The sequence below is a fragment of the Balaenoptera borealis genome (genome assembly GCF_965194805.1).
Source record: "Balaenoptera borealis genome assembly, chromosome: 21".
Taxonomy (NCBI): Eukaryota; Metazoa; Chordata; class Mammalia; order Artiodactyla; family Balaenopteridae; genus Balaenoptera; species Balaenoptera borealis.
In genome coordinates, this window is record NC_138880.1 from 13,238,309 (window position 1) to 13,259,157 (window position 20,849).

General features: G+C 34.6%; 1 protein-coding gene across 2 annotated transcripts in view; it reads left to right on the forward strand.

Moving 5' to 3' along the window:
• PURG (purine rich element binding protein G) overlaps positions 1 to 20,617 on the forward strand; it is a 34,453-nt gene extending 13,836 nt beyond the window's left edge. Inside the window, exon 3 of one of the 2 annotated variants that reach the window (XM_082375035.1) lies at positions 19,715 to 20,617. In XM_082375035.1, the coding sequence (XP_082231161.1) occupies positions 19,715 to 19,819 (105 nt within the window). In that variant the 3' untranslated portion in view covers positions 19,820 to 20,617. Of the gene's footprint in view, positions 1 to 780; positions 8,922 to 19,714 lie in introns of those variants that run through there. The other variant, XM_082375036.1, reaches the window with a different exon arrangement.
• The last annotated feature ends 232 nt before the right edge of the window (positions 20,618 to 20,849 follow it).

Sequence of the window (20,849 nt, forward strand, 5' to 3'; positions counted from 1 at the left end):
CATTCTTTTCAGAAAGGATTATATGAAGGAATAAGTTTAGTATTTATATTGCTGTTTCAAAAGTACCTTCTACAGGTTTATTTGGAAGGATGTAAGTGATAGTATGGTAAATTGGAAAACCAAATTATTGGATATTATCCAATGAAGGTTTTCTTCATAAAAATCTGGAATAAATTCTGTTTAAAGGTTGAAGCGAAAAAATAATATTTTCACTCTTCATTTTTTTCTTGCACTACTAATTTAAGATGGAAAGAAACCATAAAGTTTACTAATTTCATCTCAGATAATCTGTATTAGAGGTCAGGTTTCCAAGTAAGTTGATTACTGTTGCAAATAATATGTGATTCTCTCCTGGAGAGTTTCAAGGCTTTGTAAAAGGCAGAAGGGTAGCTGCGGCAATAATATCTAAATTCAGGGATCTAGCGTGAATCAGTATGAAACTCAGTTCTCACTTGGAGAGTCCACTTTTTTCTTGTCATTTCTTCAGTTGTTTCTGCTTTCTATGATTCTGTAACATTTCCAAATTTCAAAAGGACAACTAATAATACCTTCAAGAAAGAGACCTGAGTACGTTGAAATATATTACACCAAAGTCTATAAACTATATCTGTATTATACATTTCTAAATATTTAGCTAAGTAAATTTTACTCCTCTACAGAAATATTGTGTGTGTATGTGTGTGTGTATAAAATTATGAAGAGAGACCAGTTCTTTCGGCATCCCCTTCCATACCCTGGAGAAGTAACAACAAATTTGTTTCATCTTGTTTGTTACTACAGTTGATTGGCTGCCCTAAAGTGTGGCGTTGAGAATTTGAAATCTGCATCTAGAGGGAAAGAGAGAAGAACAGCATTCATGCCAAATATTTGCTATTTGTCATCTCTGCTTTAGAGCTATAATGTTCTCATTGTAGTTCTGAAAATTTCAAGCTTAGCCAGACAGCTGGCTCTTGGAGCACAAACTGTCTTGTGACTCACCTAGGAATATGTCTCTTCTAATACTTCGAAGAGATGGGGTTTTTTTCCTTCTTGGCCGTGTTGCGCGGCATGTGGGATCTTAGTTCCCTGACCAGGGATCGAACCCACGCCCCCTGCAGTGGAAGCGCTGAGTTTTAACCACTGGACCGCCAGGGAAATCCCCAAAGAGATTTTTTAATCCAATGGTCCCTCCTTTAAAACAGCAGAGAATCTCTTCTGTGCCTCTGAAGAACTCAAAGAACCATGGCCATGATGATGTCATCAAGAATACCCTTCAGCATTAAACTCTGTATTTACCTTTAATGAGTTCTAACTTCCTTTAAAATGACAACAGTTTCTCCCTTTCAAATTCAGCCCAGTCATTCTCAAACATTAGTGTACATAGCAATTAAAAATGCAGGCTTGGTCCTCATCCCCAGAGATTCTGATTTTGTTGGTCCAGAGTGGGGTTTGAAATTGGCTCTTTCTCATTCTGATACAGATGGTCTGGAGGCCATTTGTTGTCATGGTCTTAGACTTGCATCCTTTCTCCCATATCATTTTTCTAGCTGGAATTACTTAAATTATAATACTGTCAGCCATAACACCATGGGAAGATGATTTTTTGATTATGCTATGAACAAGTAATAGCTACAGCTCACTAAACTCAGAGAGGCTGAATACACAAATCCATTATTTAAGATTGTGTGCTATCATATTGGCTAGCTTTCTGGGCAGTGATCACTGGGAATGCCAGTTTTCCACCACCTCCTAAATTCAAATTCAAACTACTTGACATATAACCACTGGTTGCATACTCCCCACATTTCACAACCAAAACATTCTGAGTCTTTCCAGCCCGAATCAAGTCCATAGGTAATTTGTCTTTTGCTTTCTCACAAGTTGACCCTCAGAGTCTTGAATGACTTTTCTCAATCTTTTTTTTCAGAGAAAAGTTAAAGTTTATTAGGAGTAGAAAATATATCCTGAATCAATCTGAATGCCTCACTTCTGATCTTGTTCAACTTTTTTGTGTGTGTTTAAAAGAGCACATAACAAGAAATTTGCTATCTTAACCACTTCTAAGTATACAGTTCATCGGTGTTAAGTATATTCACCTTGTTATACAACCAATCTCCAGAACGTTTTCATCTTGCAAAACTGACACTCTATACCCATTAAACACTCCTCATTCCCCCATCGCCATCCCCTGGCAACACCATTCTACTTTCTTCTCAACCTTTCTTTTCAATAAGCAAGATATTTTCTGAACCCTTCTTCCACCAATAATGGGTTTATAATTATTGCCACTTAGCTCTCCAAGTAGAATCCTGATAGCTTGTATTGTTATAATTCTCATGCAAAAAGATTTACAGTTACAGGGCAATGGTGCTTATATTAAGAGCCCTTTATAATCTTTGGGTGACTGAATGAAGGGCATTTTATCCTGGAAGCTTTCCACTGATTTACAGGGAAAGGTAGCACTTTATTCCTCCTGAGACCTAGGGGACTCCAAATGGAATCTTTGTGCTTGTTTGTGGAAGGTTTGAGGTTAGAGTTACCAGGACAATTAGGCTTAAATCCTGGAATTTCCTAAACTTTTCCTACGTACATTCTAGGATTGTTTTCTCATTACGTATATAGTAGTATAGTAGATTGGAAACTTTTCTGGTGTTTGACAGTGTTGATGTTCACTGAATGATTTCAGAATCTTCCCTTAGTACAGTATGAAACTGTTTAGCTTTAAGTAGCTTCATTAGAAACATAATTTGGGAGGACTAGCCATAAATAAAAATGCATTTTCTGCAAATGAAGTGTTTCAAATGCTGTTTTCAAAATCATTGGCAGTTGAGAAAAAACCCAACACAAGAAACATTTTTAAAACTCTTCTTATTCAGTTTTTTCCTCAAAAAGTTTCTCTTACTCTGTTATTAAAATTTTTTAAGAACTCAATAAAGTTTGCAATCCTGTAAGCAATATCCATCTAAATAGCCAGAAATGCTATAATTAGGGTTTTATGCTTATGATCTTGACGTAAGGAAAAAGCCTACCATTTCTTGGCTTAAATTATTTTGGAACTAACACAAAAACTAGTTGACCATGATTCTTGGATAATGATAACTGAACTTTTCTTCATTTTATGCATTTAACAATTCATAATATCAATGTATTCTTATGATTTTTTCAGAAAAAATGCAGTTTACTTAGAACATTTAAAATAACTCCATAATTTTTGTAGCACCCAGATATTTTTCTTCAATGATCTGTTGCAACAGATTGATAATATTTACTTCAAAGAAAATTCTTTAAAATTGAATTTCATTATTCCTTTGATTTCCATAATAAAATCAAAAATGTTTTCTCAGCAAGGGGAAAAAATTCTTTTGGAGTTGAAAAGATTTAGTGAAAGAGTTGAGGTGCATCTGGTTCAGTAACATACTAAGCAATTATTTTTTTCTTTGCAGTGCTCCCATCATTTTAAGATCTTTCTCCACTGCCCACTGTTGTCACCCCTAAATCACAGAACTTCATTTAGCATCATGCAGTCCTCAGGGCACATGTTGCCAAAAACCCAGAACTTAACTTCTCCTCTCTTTGTAGTCTCTGACATAAGCTAGGCATTAATATTTTGCCAGTAGGAATCTTCGCGGTTTTTTTTTTTTTGGCTGCACTGCACACACCATGCAGGATCTTAGTTCCCTGACCAGGTTTCGAACCTGTGCCCCCTACAAATGCAAGCGCGGAGTCTTAACCACTGGACTGCCAGGGGAGTCCCAATAGGAATCTTTAATGTAGTAAACTCCCGTGTGAAAATTCCCCAAGTTCTGAGCCTTTTTCTGACAACTGCTTACCTACTTTATCAATTATAATGTTAAATTTACTTAGAATTAGGGATGCCTGTGTGACTTATAATAACTAAAACTAGTTTGTATTATTGTTCTTCAAACATTGCTAAACTATACTCCTATTTAAGGATCCTTTGGGTCATTAGGTAACTATGTGCAATTTGGTTTGTTAATCACCACTTACTGTTTGACTCATTGTTTGAAAAAGACCCCAATATTCCATTTAATGACTTGCCAAGCTGGGATTCAAGCAGTACCTTCCATTAGGTGATTTGCTTCTGATGTGAGACATATTACAGAAAATCTACACTTTGATGGAAATTTTTTTATGTTTTATGTGGGAAAAAATTAATCTAGGTAAACATGAAACTTGATTCTTAAATTAGATTTTTAATAATTCAATTCTAAATGACAAGTTTGTTTTAATAATTTTGTTACAAAAATAACTATAAAATGAATGTGGATTCCAAATTACTCACTACTGTATAATTGTGCTATAATTTATAAAGCCAGAATATTTTAGGTGTTTTTTATTTGGACTATTATTTCAAGCATTCATGGAATTTAAAGAATCCTAAGGTCTCTCCTTTGCCCTCCTGGTGTGCAGAGGTGTGGTGTAGAGGCTAGGGGTACTGTGTTGTATATTATCATTCAGAAGCCCTGGCTCTGTGCATTCTAGATAGGACTGGGGCAGGTCATTTCACTGCTGGAGACTCCAGCTTGCTTATCAGTGTGGGCATTGGATCAGAAGAACCTTTCAATTTCTATATCCATGGAGTCAGTGAAACTTCTCCTAAAGTTACCTTCAACTTCCTTCTCTGGGCTTTTGTCATTTTCTCTATATCTTCTCTATTTTATCTGACATTAATTGACCATCCTTTCCTTCTTGGCATCGTTCATATTTAATTACAGTTGCTTTGGTAAAGTGTGGACTTATCTTTCGGCCCTATACACCAAAAGCTTTAAATAGGCCATTCTTCCAGTTCCAAAAGATTTTTTTTAGACACAGCCTAAAACTTGATTAAATATATTTTAAAAATTTAAATTTACTTTCCCATAGAAAAATCCCATCTTTTTAACTTGAATTTAAGTTTAAAACCAGAGACTGTTTTTCTTCCTCTTTTCTATTCCCCTCTACACCTAGCCCCGGGCTGATGACTTAAATCATCCCTCTTCACTTAATCACAAGTGTTCCTGTTCCTGTTTTGCCTTTGAAATCTTGTTGCTTCAAGATCACGGTACTTAACAGACAAATCAAAATGGCGACAAGTGGGAATGAAAGTGATAATTTAAAAACCTGATAAGAAATACTATGTCATTTTATTTCAAAGATTGACTCACAAATTAAGGTTCAGTAGAATATGAGATCTTTAGTTTCCTACCCAACCTAAATTTTACTTTAGAAATATCTTTTCCCTTGCTTAATAGGTAAATGATCCTGTTCTTGTATTCATGCAGTGACTATTAAGTGGCTCCTCTGTGCCAGCCCTTTTGCTAGGGACTAGAGATACAATGAACTACAAAAGAAAAATATTCCACTGCCATTAGCTTTAAGTGTGCCATGTCCAAAGTTATTTGATTCAAAGCAGCTGTTGGAGCCTAATCAAGCTGTCATTTTTTCCATTCAACAGATACTCATCTGATTATCTGCCACAGGCCAGGCAGTGTGTTGGTATATATGAGAAGTGTGTTTGGAGCTATTATAAAATGCTGTATGTTATTTTCCCTTGAAAACAGTTTATTCTTTAAATATGATGAATGATCTACATTCTGTTATAGTGTTCAAAGTATATTTCATTGATGCAAATTTAGAGAACTACAATGATACTATTTTAAACAATATTTCTGTCTTCTCCATTCCAAGTCTCTTTTGATGTCCTAGGATGAAAATAATAATTCTCTTTCATCTCATGTGCCTGTGTTCAAATGGTAATGACTTCCTGAGCTCTAGGTTGGAAATTGTGAAACCCCATTCAGGTTCGTCATAAGACTGCTGTGATTTCTGTATGTCCATGGGGACTGAGTTGGGGAGAAGGATGAGGAAGGCAAGGAATAGTAACATTCATGTCACGTATTTGCCCTCCCTGCTCCAGGCCTTTGTATTCATCCTCGCTTTAATTTTATTGCATTCTCATCACATATACGATATCTTCATAAACTTTTCTCTCCATATGTCTGGATTTACAAAATCCATCAGTGTTCTCAACTATGAATTACTCACCAATGTCTTAGCTGAATGGAATAAGCCTGATTCTACTGTGTCTTTGTAAATCACAAGTTGTAATAATTTTCACTGTAGATGCATTGCAGTGAAAATCCATTAATGGGTAAATTCAATTAGTTATTGGTACGAAAGATTCATTTATCCTGAAAGTTTTTCTATAACTGATCATTAGTTCTGAAATATTTTCTAATTAAATTCAGTGTTAGAAGAATTATAGAATTTTAAATTATAATACTTTTCATATAATTTGACATATTTTTCAGAGTTCTTTCATATATTAGATCTCATTTCATCCTGATGAAAATATTGAGTTAGATTAGTTTAGGTCAATATCACTAACCTCACTTAACAAATGAAGAAAACAGGCCAAGGCAGGTTAAATGATTTGCTGTAGATCATCTAGTGATCTAATAAAATACCAGGGTTTATAAGGAACCCACTGCTCGTTGAAGCCTCATAATTAACACTATAGAAAATTTAAATGGTAAACTTGAAATCAAAATCTGTTAGAATTAAACACATGTTTTTATAGCGAAATTAGTTTTTTTTTTTAACACATTCTAGGTATTTTCCTGTTTTTGTTGTATCTTTAGCCTCAATTCTGCACTGAATCTACAATCCATTTTGGCCCTGGCAGTAGGCATATGAAGTCATTATATTGGTGTTCATGTCTATATAGAAACCACTTGCCTGGATTCAGCCTCTTTGCCTCTAGTTATTGAGACTTTGACCCTCTCTTTCCTGAACTTCCCACCTTAGTGAACCTTCCAGAACTGGATCCTAATAGCTAGAATACAGATCCCTTCCTGTCCTGTTAACACATGTCTTGTCATGGCACTGCATTGCAGTGTAGCCTTCAAAAAGTGTTATTTAGAGAATTTAAGAGATAAAACTACTTCATTGTATAATAAATTCAGTTAATAATGAAAAATCAACTAGTGATTTTTTTCCCCCTACACTCTTATGAACAAGAGATAAATGACCACATAATAAGTTAGAAGCAAGCTTTTTCAAAAACCCGTTTGAAAGGGATGTTCCAAGTTTTTATCAAATTAACTCAAGAACCCACATCTTCATTTATAACGTTACAGCAGTTAACAGTGCAGTAATCTCCTTCACACACACACGAAATTTAATCATGTTCACTATGTTGTATTTATTGAAGCAGAAAATCAAAATAATACATACTAGGAATATTTGAATTTCAATAGGATCAAAAGCATTGTGGTTAAAGCTCTCCTGACTAGGAAATTCCATTGAATAAATGATCTTGCTCCTGGCATTCCCAGTTAACCATGGCTTTGTAGCCTCACTGAGGAATTAGCAGGCTGAATTCTCAGTTCTTACATGGAGATTGAATTTCTCTCTATATATATTCCTGTGGCCATAAAAGTTTCATGTTGGCTCAATCTGCATAAATAATCACATAACTATAAATATAAGAAGGTCAATATGTCTAGGCTTATCATGCAGGAGCTTAATAGAAATTCCACATTTGCTTTTTGCATTGTGAGGAATAAAACAACAATTTTAATTTAAAACAATTTAATTTTACTTAATTTCCTCCTCCCCCTTAAATAATAGCAATAATTTCAGCTATATTTCTAGGCACTGGTTCCCCACAGAGTTATCAGGCAGTGTCAGTGGCCTAGTACAGAATGGTAAAGAGTACAGAACAGACTTTTCATGTCAGCCAGTCCTGGGTTCAGGTTGAAATTCTGTCACATATTGTGTAATTTGGGGCAAATTTTATAACTTTATAGAGTTATTGTGAGAATTTATTCACTCAGCTTTCAGTTTATACTTACTAATGACTCTATTTTTGGGGCCAGGGGATGTATCAACAACAACACAGATAAGATTTCCTGCTTCACAGAACCTAGAGTCAGCCAAAATTTTCTTAAAGAAAATTAAATGTCCTGAAGCTGTTAGCAAAGTTTCTGTCACATAATAAGCATTTAATAAATATTAATAGCATCATTATTAATTCTTCCCAACCCATAAAATGGATGGTTCCCCAGAAACTATAACAAACATATGCAAAATTGGAAGGACACCTCCTTTTACCGGAGGAGCTCTCTGGTAGAGCAGTGGCAAGGGAGTTAGTTGGGCTAGTTATAATCCCTTGAAGCTATTTTCAGTAAAATATAAAAGCAAACAACTGTGTAGGCAGAAATTTCTTGGACAGGAAACAAAAAGCCCTAACTTTTATAAAAGAAAAAAAACTAGACTTCACCGCAATTAAAATTTTCTGCTCATCAAAAGACACCATTAAGAAAATGAATAAGCTATCCACAGACAAGGAAATAGCAAAGTATGGTTTTATTGCTAGAGGGAAGCAGAACTGCTTTGTTTCGTTTTTCAAAAAGATGATCATTAGGCAGTTTGCATAATTTGGGGACCAATTGCCCCACTGCTAAAAGGATTCTAATCACCCGTTTTCTAGTATTGGTGTAAGTATCCGTAGTAACTTAGCAACCTATGATTTTCTTGTCTTAATCTGCCATCAACTTTTTTTTTTTGCCTGAAGGAATCTTTGGAGTAACGTAACACCCTCATTTTATAACAAATAGGAAAAATATTAAAGATATCATGTGACTTGTCCAAAATCATTTAACTAGTCATTTCAGAACTTGAGCTAGACCTTATTAAATGGTCTTTCCACTACCTAATATCTACTTCTCTATTATTTTGCTTCAGAATCAGTCGGAGATGGTATGTGTGATTCATTTAGAATATGTGTTTGTTTTCTTCTCTCAGCTGGAAGAATTTTCTCACCTATCTATTTTAAAGATGAAAACTATTACAAGATTATGTTCATGAGTCATTTTTGATTCTGAAAAATAGCTTTTTTGATAGTTGATACACATTTTAACCCTTAGTTTCAAGATGGTAAAGGACATCGTCTCAATACTGAGCTTTTTTTTTTTTTTTTTTTTGGCTGGGTTGAGTCTTCGTTGCTGCGCGCACTTCTCTAGTTGCGGCTAGCGGGGGCTACTCTTTGTTGCGGTGCACGGGCTTCTCATTGCAGTGGCTTCTCTTGTGGAGCATGGGCTCTAGGTGCACGGGCTTAAGTAGTTGTGGCACGTGGGCTCAGAAGTTGTGGCTCACGGACTCTAGAGCACAGGCTCAGTAGTTGTGGCATACGGGCTTAGTTGCTCCGCGGCATGTGGGATCTTCCCGGACCAGGGCTCGAACCCCTGTCCCCTGCATTGGCAGGCGGATTCTTAACCACTGCGCCACCAGGGAAGTCCCTCATATAATCTTAAACTATATTTTTTTCTATCTTCTAGCACTTAGCATTCTGTTTTTCTTTGGTACTTATGAACCTTTAAACCTCTCACTATTTCAGAAACTATTTACATGAAACATCACACAACTACCCATTCTATTAATTATGTAAGTTTTTATTGTTGCCTCTAGAGAAGCAAACAGTGTCCTTTAGTGTCAATTGAGCTTTTAAAAGAACATTTTTTATAGTTAAAAATTAGATTATCATGTATCAATTTATTGTTGTTTTCCAACTGTGTCAGTTTATATTTATGAGATTTTTTTGTCAACAATAGCAGTAGCAGCAATAATGACATGGGCCTTAGGGGTTTCAGAGCATTACTTTTTTTTGCTAAGTATGTGCCTGTACTTTTCCTTTTCAGTCATACTGAATTTTTAACGTATAGTAAGAAGCAACTATGTGAGGTAAGAAATGACAATCCCAGGGAAAAGAAAACATTCATTCACTGATTCAACAAATAGTTATTGAGTTCCTCCCACAGGCCAGGCATTGTGCTAAAGAAATTTCTTACTTTTTCCATTTCTTTCTTCTACTCTCTAGTGGAAATGATGAATAGTAGTTAAATTATATATTTTAGATATCTTTGTATGATACATGGGTTTAGGACAGCATAAGCCTTTGGTGGGTTAGAATTGGAATTATAAAAAGAAATAATTTGGTGAAATAATTATCTGGCTTTTGATTACAGTTTTAATTTTGCCCTTAAATACTTGGCATCACTTGCCCCTGAATTCTCTTCAGGATATTACTATTTTCTTCTCAGAACCAATAGTCCTTTTTCACTTCATTTTTGGAATCATCCAATAGTGTAATAAGGTTATTTCTGTAGGAAGTTGGGAATTCATTGAATATTTTAACTCTGATTGTAACCTCTTTAAAGTCGATGAACATGGCCCCTTAGATTTGAAGTGGTGAGGTAATCATTAAAAATTAGGCCCCAACCACTGGCATTCAAAATGGTTTTAAAATGTGATTTACTATATATACACTCGATTATGCACCAGGTAGCATAAAGTAAAATCTTGTTTCCTTCCCGCCTGAATGTTTTAAGTTCATCTGTCTGCTTTAGGTAGTAGTGGTACACTGTTGCCACACCAGTATTCACACACCTTGGGGAACCAAAACAAGAGTGAAGGCCAAACTGCCATGATTACTTTTAAGTAGCATTTGAGCCAAAATTTTATCAATTTTTTTTCTGCATTTATAAATTAGTATTTTCACAGCAATAAATCTGACTTGGAAAATCTTTTACATTCTAGGGTATTTTTTTAAATAAATTTACTTTTTTATTTTTTTATTTTTGGCTGTGTTGGGTCTTCGTTGCTGAGCGCGGGCTTTCTCTAGTTGCGGCGAGCGGAGGCTACTCTTTGTTGCAGTGCGCAGCTTCTCATTGCAGTGGCTTGTGTTGTTGCGGAGCACGGGCTCTAGGCGTGCAGGCTTCAGTAGTTGTGGCACGTGGGCTCAGTAGTTGTGGCTCGTGGGCTCTAGAGCTCAGGCTCAGTAGTTGTGGCGCACGGGCTTAGTTGCTCTGCAGCACGTGGGATCTTCCCGGACCAGGGCTTGAACCCGTGTCCCCTGCATTGGCAGGTGGATTCTTAACCACTGCACCACCAGGGAAGCCCTCTAGGGTATTTTTTGAACATAAAATGTTTTATATCTTTTCTTAGAGCTGACACATTTACTATGGTCCATAAAAGAATGTGTCTTAATTTTTCTCCAGTTATAAAGAGCCTGTTTTGGTTTGGTGCCCTGATATAAAATCCATGTCCTCTGCAGAGTATTAGTCATGGACCCCATTCTAGGATATGTTGCTCTCTATGGGACATGGTGAGGGTAGAAGTTTTGAAATGAAAAAAGAAGAATGACACCAGCCTTCATGATGCTTCTTCAGCTGGAGTATTTTGCTTAGTTGTAATGTTGTTGAACATTTTGTATTAAAGTATAATTTACATACAGCTCTTATTATACCATTCAGTCATTTTTGGCAAATATCAAGACATAGAACATTTTTCTCACCCCAGAAAATTCCCATGTACCCCTTCCCAGTCACCACCCACACTCTCCCCCTCCTCCTGACTTCCAGAAGCAGTCACTGATCTGATTTCTATTAGCATAGGCTACTTTTGTCTATTCTGGAATTTCATATAAATTAACATGTATTTTTTGTATTTGACTTCCTTCACTCAGCCTAGTAGTTTTGAGATCATCTGTCGAGTTTATCAGTAGATAGTGACTTTTTATTGCTAATGATGCTTTTTTTAAACAGGCAAAAAATAAGCAGATCTTCACTGAGTATCTTAGTTGAATCATGGCAGCAAACCTGTAGTAAGAATGGAGGGGACAAAATACCCTTAAATATTAATTTTTTTTTAAATATTAATATTAAATAACTGCTCCTAACATTCAAACAACTCTCTCACCTTAGTTATGTGCATACTCTTTTGAGAGACTCTAAATTATTCTATTAAAAACAGAGATAATGGGCTAGTGCACTTCAGCAATTGCAATGGCCAAAGAATGGTTATTATTTATTTTACTTCACAGTTCTGCTTCGACCTCAGAAAGTAATGTGAAAAATAATTCCAAGTGAGGAGATACTTCTTATGATATCTCTATTATCAAAGCATGCAGGAAGGAATGCTTTCATTGTTTATCGATATGGTGATGCCTCAGTAGCTTTTATGCACTCTTAAAATTATATAACGTAGTCCTTATGAATCAGTTATTATTGGAAACTCACATTGGTCCGTAGTTTTATACGTGGAAAGAGAGTGGATACAATGAAAGCAACATCCAGATTGCATTTTTGTTTTTCTGAAAGTTCTAACTGAATTTACCTAAATTTTGCCATTTGAAGCAAAGAGTAGTTGAGATTCTGAGGAGTGGCAATATATTTAAGGGAAGATAATATTGTTATTCTAGTGAGCCTTAGTAAATTGTGTACCAATAGATCGAAAGGAGGAAGTTTTACTATCTGCTGTTGTCTTTTTCAAGAGAATCCTATTCTTACCAAAGAGGGGTCTGAGTTTTGACGTAACTAAATAAAGGAGAGGCTTGAGCTGGCCTTTGGCTAGTCCATCCCAATCCATACCATGTCCACCTTTAAGATTCTAAAAGGAGGAGCTGCAGAACCACAAAGAGATCCCAGAACACTAAGTCACATACCAAGAGCATACCCAACAGGGCTTCTCTTAACTTTATGGGAAGGTAGTAAGTCATTTTCAATGTTTATACAACTATTCAGCAAGAGAAAGAGTAACCATATGGTACTACAATGCTGTATCAGTTCTATGGAAACAGACACTCAAAGGAAATATTTTGCCAGATTATTGAGAGAATATTAATAACATTTCAGAGTATTCCCATTCTCTGAATCCCTCTCATCTACTTATTTTCTCATTTCTTTTACCTTTCTGCCTGCCACTAAATACACATACTTTCCTTCTCCTCTCTGATAACTATTTTTCTCCTTATGGTTCCTAAATTATTGTACCACATTCATATTTCATTCTGATTATTCCAAAAATACTGAAATGAAACTCCCCTTTAACATGACCTACTTTAATGTAGAATTTGGCCTAAGTCTTACTTCTCATGAAAAGACAGTTACATTTAAATTACCAAGAGAATCTCGTCAGTGTAATTTAACCCATAAGGAGGATTTGAAGTGCTATCATACTCAGCTTCAAGGATATATGTTCTAAACTATGAAGACGATTAACTACTTTCAAGCAGTATGCATGAATTCTCTAAGCAGTTCATCATCCTTTTGGTTGTAGTAATTAATTTTAATTAACTGCCAATAATGTTTGTTGCCATGTGGAAACGTGAGGATATGGCCCTGGTTATCATTTGAGTATGTGTAATGACGTGAGTTTAATGTTCAAAGGGTAAAGAGGTCTTAGGTTGTGAAATAAAGAATTATAAGCCTGAGTTCCCAGTGAGTACATGCAGCTTGAAGAGTTTTGAAAAGTCCAACTTAGCAGAAATTAAAGCTGATAGTAAATCATCTTTCCTCCACCTGTGTATTTATGCTTCTGGCTAATAAAAATTAGATTTTTGCTTCCTAATTTTGGAATGAATAATGTTTTTGCTTCTCAGTCAAAATGTTCTAATTAATAGTGCTGTTTTTATTAACATGTACAGCAGTTTAGAGATTCAAACTTGATATCGTTACCATTTAGTGTTTTTTACTGATGTGATTTAAAACCATAACTCTAATTTTTACAAGAAATCATTTCTTTCACCTTTCTCTCTTTGAAAGTGGGAATGAGGGCATGAGTTGTACTTAACTGGTAAGACCTATTCTTTTTTTTTTTTAAACTTTTGGGTTTATTTATTTATTTATGGCTGTGTTGGGTCTTCGTTTCTGTGCGAGGGCTTTCTCTAGTTTCGGCAAGTGGGGACCACTCTTCATCGCGGTGTGCGGGCCTCTCACTATCGCGGCCTCTCTTGTTGCGGAGCACAGGCTCCAGACGCGCAGGCTCAGTAATTGTGGCTCACGGGCCCAGTTGCTCCGCGGCATGTGGGATCTTCCTGGACCAGGGCTCGAACCCGTGTCCCCAGCATTGGCAGGCAGACTCTCAACCACTGCGCCACCAGGGAAGCCCAAGACCTATTCTTTAGAGGACAAGTTCAGGTAAAGTAGTGGGAGTAGGAGCAAGCTCTTAGCTGCTAATCGTGCTGACGACATAACATATTGTAATATCCACCCTATATTGACATAAGTTAAGTAGATTTATTTAGGATTTAAAAGGCTTTACATGGTGTTGCTGCAAAAGGAGGCCTAATGATGGTTTAAAGAAAACTTTTAATACTCACAGTTGTTCAAGTGTTCCAGAATATTAAACTTTACAAGGTTATTCTTTTTTCTTAAAAATAAAATATATTTTGATTACCTTACAGATTCCCATCATATCAGAGGAGGAACCAGTTAGCACAACATAGAATTTTAGAGCTGGAAAAGACTTTGATATCTAGTTTAATCTCACCATTCACCTAGTTCACTAAAATCTCTACCTTCTCAAGGATCTTAACTTTCCTGCGCTTATTTCCAAAACATTGAAGAACACTAGTCCCCAGTTCCTTTCGCCCTATCTGTGTAACTGTCTTTCCATCCCTTCTGATATTCTCCATAGTCATGATAATGATTGCAGCTGGGAGGATTATTTCCTTGGTTCTTTGTGCCTGAATTAGCTTAAGGATAGTCTATTGTACATAAAAGTACAACTTCTCATTTAAATATTTGACAAAAGGCAAGGTGAATCATTCAAAGTGTTAGGAGTAGTTGTAGTAACAGCCGCGTCATCGATACTCTGGAGGGCATGTACAATATGGGCTTTGCCATCGTGCATAATGCTACCTACCTTCCTGTAATAGAGAAGACGCAAGAGTGGACAAGCACAGCTTTTCAATTGGGCGGTGGAGTTGAAGTTCTTTGTTCTGTTTTCTCAATCTCATTTCTCTTTCATTAAGTCAACAAATATTTATTTTGCATACAGCATGAGCTAGATAGTCGGCTAGGTCTAGATGTAAAGCAGACAAGATCCAGTCTTCGGCCTCAGAGAGTGTATGGTATAGATAAATAGAATAGGACAACTGCCTTTGGATTGGAGAAGATATATCTGTGTAGTTCTACCACTGCTCAAGCAATTTATTAACTTTGCCTTCCTCATAGGGATACAATGAGAAGTCACTGTTATAACCGATTGTGAGGCATTTGGAAATGAAAAGTGCTATAAAAGAGCTGAATAATAGAAAACAAGATTGATTATATGATAGGAACGGTCCTCATCAGTATATTCAATACTTACGTCATCACTATAGCAGTGCTACCAGGGAAAAGCTCAATTAGGTAAATACAACTGCCTAGCTTTTGCAAAATCAAGAAAAAAAATCTGTGTGTTGTAGCAAGAAAGATTGTGGAATCATATTATTTTGGGTATTACATGAGCTAATATATAGTTGGAATATCATATATAATGTGGAGTTTCTACACGTCTGTAGTTTCTATTAAGAATATTATACATTTCAGTGTTATTTGAAGTATTTCTCTAGTTATTGTTAAATGCTACCACTATCCAAGACTATTACTTACCAATAAGAGATTATATTCTCATATTCGAAAACTACAAGAAGGCTCTTTAAATTATATAGGAAGGATATCTGTCCTTTCTGTGACTAACCTATTATATGTTGGGTTTGGGGGAGTTGTCATCAGCGATTTATCATGCCTGATCCTTTCTGATTTTACTTGTTTTTAAAGTTTGTTACTTCTCTCAGAGGACTAGGATACCAATTTTTATATCCCGTTCTATATCCTCAGAAGGTAAAGAATTTATAGAATTGGGCATTTCTTTCATATGCTTTTATGTGGTCATTTTTACACCCAAGGGAGAGTCTCAAACTGTAGAAAAAAGAAGGGGTACTTTTTTGCTAGTCATTTAATATTCCATGACTATGAACTAATCCTAATGTTAACATAAGTTACTGTGTGTTTTTACCAGCATTTTTCACCCTAATTAAATGAGACACTACACCACACTGTTTAGCCTGTGGCATAACAAAAAAGACAGGTGAGCTGTCATTGAGAATCATGATCCTACGTTCTCTCTCTCCTCTGAATAATAAAATTTTTTTTGGTCTCAGTTTAGAATGCGACACCTCCCTAGTTTAACTTCATCACATTCAAGCAACAAAACTATTAAAATTCTAACCTAACGTGGGTACCATCTATTTTAAAATATATATTAATATAATTATTACATGGTAAAGGGATCTTCTGTTTGTTTTTTTGTTTGTTTGTTTGTTTGTGTCTTTCCCTGATTTACCAAATTTAATAATATGGAGAGCTTCCACCACAGCTGCTTATTATTTGTTCCATATGTTGATGCTTTTGTCTCTAATGTCCTTTTGTCCTTATTATATTACGTCTATACATTTCCATTTCACATTTCGATTTAGAATAAAGAGATAGAAGCATGAAAATTAATTACCCATGCATCAAACATTTTTGCTGTGCTTAACAGGAACGAACACTTAAGACTAGAAACCTTAATGTTTAATGCTGTCTTCAAAACTCAGCTATTGCATATATTGTCACTTCAGCAATGGAAGAAACTGAGTATAATATGTAATCAGATAAAAACAGGATAACTATGTTTAACAAAAAGCATATGATGTCTGTGCATTGCATGGCAGGGTGTTACTAAAATTTGCCTAGATAATCTCTCATGATATTTTCAGATTTTATGGGAATGCTTTGGCTATACTTGGATTTGAATCTTCATAATGACAAAGGTTCTTAATAGTTATTTTTTTAAAACACACTATACTGTTTTTAGAAAGTTATAATTCATCTTCCTGCTTATATTTGTGCTAAGTTTGTACTATACTATTAAAAAGAAAGGTAAATTTATATATACTTAGACTTTGAAAAGTAGACTCATGTACATTTTTTAAAATTTTTGGTAACTTGTGGCACTTTGGTAAAGGAATGTGCAATTATAAAAGTTTATGCCATTTTAATTTTTTTTAATTCCCAGGAATTACTCTTATTAGGCTTTAGATTCAAAACCAAACCCAATTTTAAGATCAGCACTTTTTTCCTACTGGTAGTTCCTGTTTTTCCAATGATATGGAACATAAACTAATTTTTGCAATGAGTTTTACCTTTCCTCCTCCATTCTAATCTCAAGAAACTTTAAATTTAAGGAACATTTTAAATTAATCCAGTGATAATTAGAAAAGCATTTTAGATGTCATGGCCATTTAATCTGGTGCCTGACTTTAGTAATTTTCTGATAAAATGAACTAAATTCCTGAAAAAGAATATTCAAACATTTTAATTTGTTTTCATTGGTTGTAACCAATTGAGTAGTTGATGTCCATACAGTCATAATTTATCTTAAAATCTGCAGCTGCCAAGAGAACTAAGGACACAGCTGTGCTTAAAATACCCCCATATCCTCCAAAGAGAAATCACAAGAAGAAATAGAATTCTGTATGATATGGCTATTCTATATACTTCGATTAGGTTACCAGTATTTTACTGTTATACATCCATGGGTATTAGAAGCAAAATGAAAATAAATATAAATGCTTTAATATTAGATATTGGCATCAATATAGATTATGCATAAGGTATTGCAATAAAAATATTAATTGTGCCTGTATTTGAAGAATTTATGTTAGATTTTCTGTGGCCTTTTTCATTCAAGGCTGCACAATCATTTTAAATGTAAACACAACAGAATATATGTATGAATGAAATGATGACCCTGTTTGCCATGGGATTAAATATTCTGTTGAATTTTGGGGGGCATTGGCTGTCGTATATTATGACATAAACTTAGATTGTTCACAAGCAATATGTGTGTCTTATGTACAAATCACAGCATTTAGAAATTATACATCTTCCTTTTCCTCACAAAATGAATTCAGAATTTGTAATTCAAATTTTATCGTTTTAAGCTGCTAATTATTAAAAATACCTAATATGGATCAAAAGAGTAAATGAAATAAGGACTATGAAAGAATGCTAATTAATAGCATAACCCCATATCAAACTTCTGATAACTTTAAGTTTCTTATAAAGCCTTAAAATATTTTAGTGAAAAATTAATTACTTGGAAATGAAGGCACTTTATTACCTTGAACTAAGCTATTTGTCTGTATAGAACTTGTCTAAAATCCCATAAAATATTCTTTATCCTTTTATAAATTTATCCAACTTATGTGTTTTTCTAAACGTTCTTATAATTAAATGTAATAATTCAAACTATTTTAACTTAACAGAAAATTGTATTACGTAATACAACCAATGAACAATACAGAAAAAAACTCAAGCGTAACAAAAGTGTTTGTGATAATGGCAAAACTGTTAGTCTAAGTTAGTCTACAATCATTTGAGGTTAAAATGTAAAATTTGAAGGCTTTTTCATTGAACAATTTTTAGACAGCTTTTATTTTTTAAATCTTATTTTTAATTGGTACTACCTTGTTTTGAAATGTTGATCAAAGATAAGGTCAATCAAAACTATTAAGCCAGCCTGTCATTACTCAATTTTGTTTTAGTTGAGGTTTTTTTTTTAATGTAACCCTAAAACATTAAGAAATAAGTGTTGCTTCTTCTATGCTCAAGTCAGCCATGCCTGGAGAATTATCAAATTTAAATCAGTAATGTGGATGCGCTGCTGTGTATACCTGTTTCCTCTTCAGAAAATTAGTACTTGATTTAAACAATAGATTTGGTTCAACAGAAAAAAAAATAGGATTTTTTTTCAAAAGTTAAATTTTTTTCTCAAATTACACCTTACATCTCTCTGACATTTATAAGGATAGGCTAACTTGTGTCCAAAAATGTTTTTCAACAGAAGAATATTTCAAAGCAAAACAAACTTTGTGCTTTTTTTGTTTGTTTGTTTGGGGGCAGTTTACTTAAGAAAAAAAACCACTTTTCTATCATTTTACTTATTTTTAATTCTTTCTCTCTAGTGGCCATTTTCCTATCATTACTCGTAAATGTTTTGCTAAATGTAAATGCTGCTTCATAGATGTAGTCATCACTACATGGTACAGAAAGGAGTCAAGTTTATTAGAAGTCTACTCTTACCAAGGAGAAACTAAAGATAAATTCCATGTCAGTTCTTTGGTTTGTTTCTTTGTTTTCTTTTTTAAGTAAGATATATTAACCCAAAGGTGTGTTAATGTCATGGCATGAACAATCTTAAATGTAGATCTATTGAGTATTTTGTGATGCTGAGTAACAGACTTTTCTCAAATCTCTGTGATGCTAGCTATTTTCCTTAGAAGGTTTTTGTTTAATGTTAGATTGTTGTTCTGAAAGATGTTGGTCCTAGTGGGATTTTTAAAAACTGGGAAAACCAATAAATGCATGTGTTACAAGTATAGAAATAGTGAATTGTAAACTTACCATATAGTACTGATTCTATTTTCAAAAATGTTTTTGCTGTTAAATATATACAACATAAAATTGCTGCCATACTGTAATTGAGTACTTTTTCCTAAATGACCCTGTTATCACTATTCCAGAATTAGAAGTTGGGCAGATATATGATTGATTCATGTGTCTGCATAGATGCTTCAAGGTATATTCTTCTCTTGGGGAGTAAAAATATATTTTCCTTGGCATCAATGCACTGAGATCTGAATATACCTGTATCTATTCTTACTGCACATTTCTTATACAGTATCTTCAAATACGCCAAAATTGGCCTAGACGTGACTTAAAATTGAGGGTTTGTTACATGTTTTCTAACAGAAAGGTTTTCAATGAAACAGAAAGGTATTCATTATAGGTTTGTACTGTGAAAATAGTGAAACTCCCTTTAAAATTTCATATATGCTAAATTTAAATTAATATTTTTTCTTTAGCTCACAAATTACCCTAAATCCAGAGGGAATATCCACCCTTTTCACTGTTGTCAAATCCAGCATAAGGAACAGCCCTATGACACTACAAAAACAGTTGAGGAATAAGGAATAAGTCTCTTATGTCACACTTCAGAATAAAGGCATTCGGTGAAAGAAATGAACCGAAGTTCATCGTGCATGCAAGGCTTCTGTTCTTGACATTCCTCCGCGGAAGGGAAGACAAGTGTCAACACCACTGGCATCATTTTCAAACCGATCTTATGTGGAATATCTTCCACCACACTGGAGTACTTCTTGACTCGATCAGGTTTTTTTTTGTTTTGTTTTGTTCTGTTTTAATTCATCAAGCCTTTCCATTTTCAAAAAACCATTTGTCAGCATTGAGGTAGAAGGACATAGATTTGAAAATACTTTCTTAAGAGATCATGTAACTATATAACTCTGAATTTAAAAACTGAGGAGGAGGGATCATTTCAACCCACCGCCTCTTACACGAAACATGTTTTTAAATCTGTAACTGCTTTAGTGTTAACAGGGTACAAAGTGTTTTTTGTCCTGTATTGTACTTAAAAGGTTCTCATTGATTGGTGATTGTATTGTACTGTATGAAAACAAGTCATCAATTGCCTTGTATTGTTTATAATAGACCATACCATGTACTACTTCAGTTTTCATGTCCCAAATTTTTCAGTGATGCATGTTAACAGTTAGGTCCTAAAATTCTGTGGTGCTAATTCTTCCATATCCAATGGTGCTTTTGCGGACACTAACTGCACACATGCTGAACAAAGCTTCACGTTTAAAACTTTCCTCCCTTCCTCTGTTTATATAAAGTACAATGAAATAACTTGAATTTGTCTCAAAGTATCACTGACAATCTAATAAACTGGTTTATATGTGTGATTAGTTTGTATTCTCGATTATTTTTCAGAAAGCAGATTAGTTCTGCTGGGCCCTCATATCAACCAAAAGTAGACCTTTTGTAGTGTTTATTTTGTTATTTGTGCCCAAAATTTATGGTATCTTTAGGAATTTAAATCCAGTTGGCCTGGCTTCTAAAATCAAGTTCAGATCAGATCTATAAAAACTATCAAAGACCTATCAAACCTGGAAATAAGTAAGTTGAGAAGAGCAC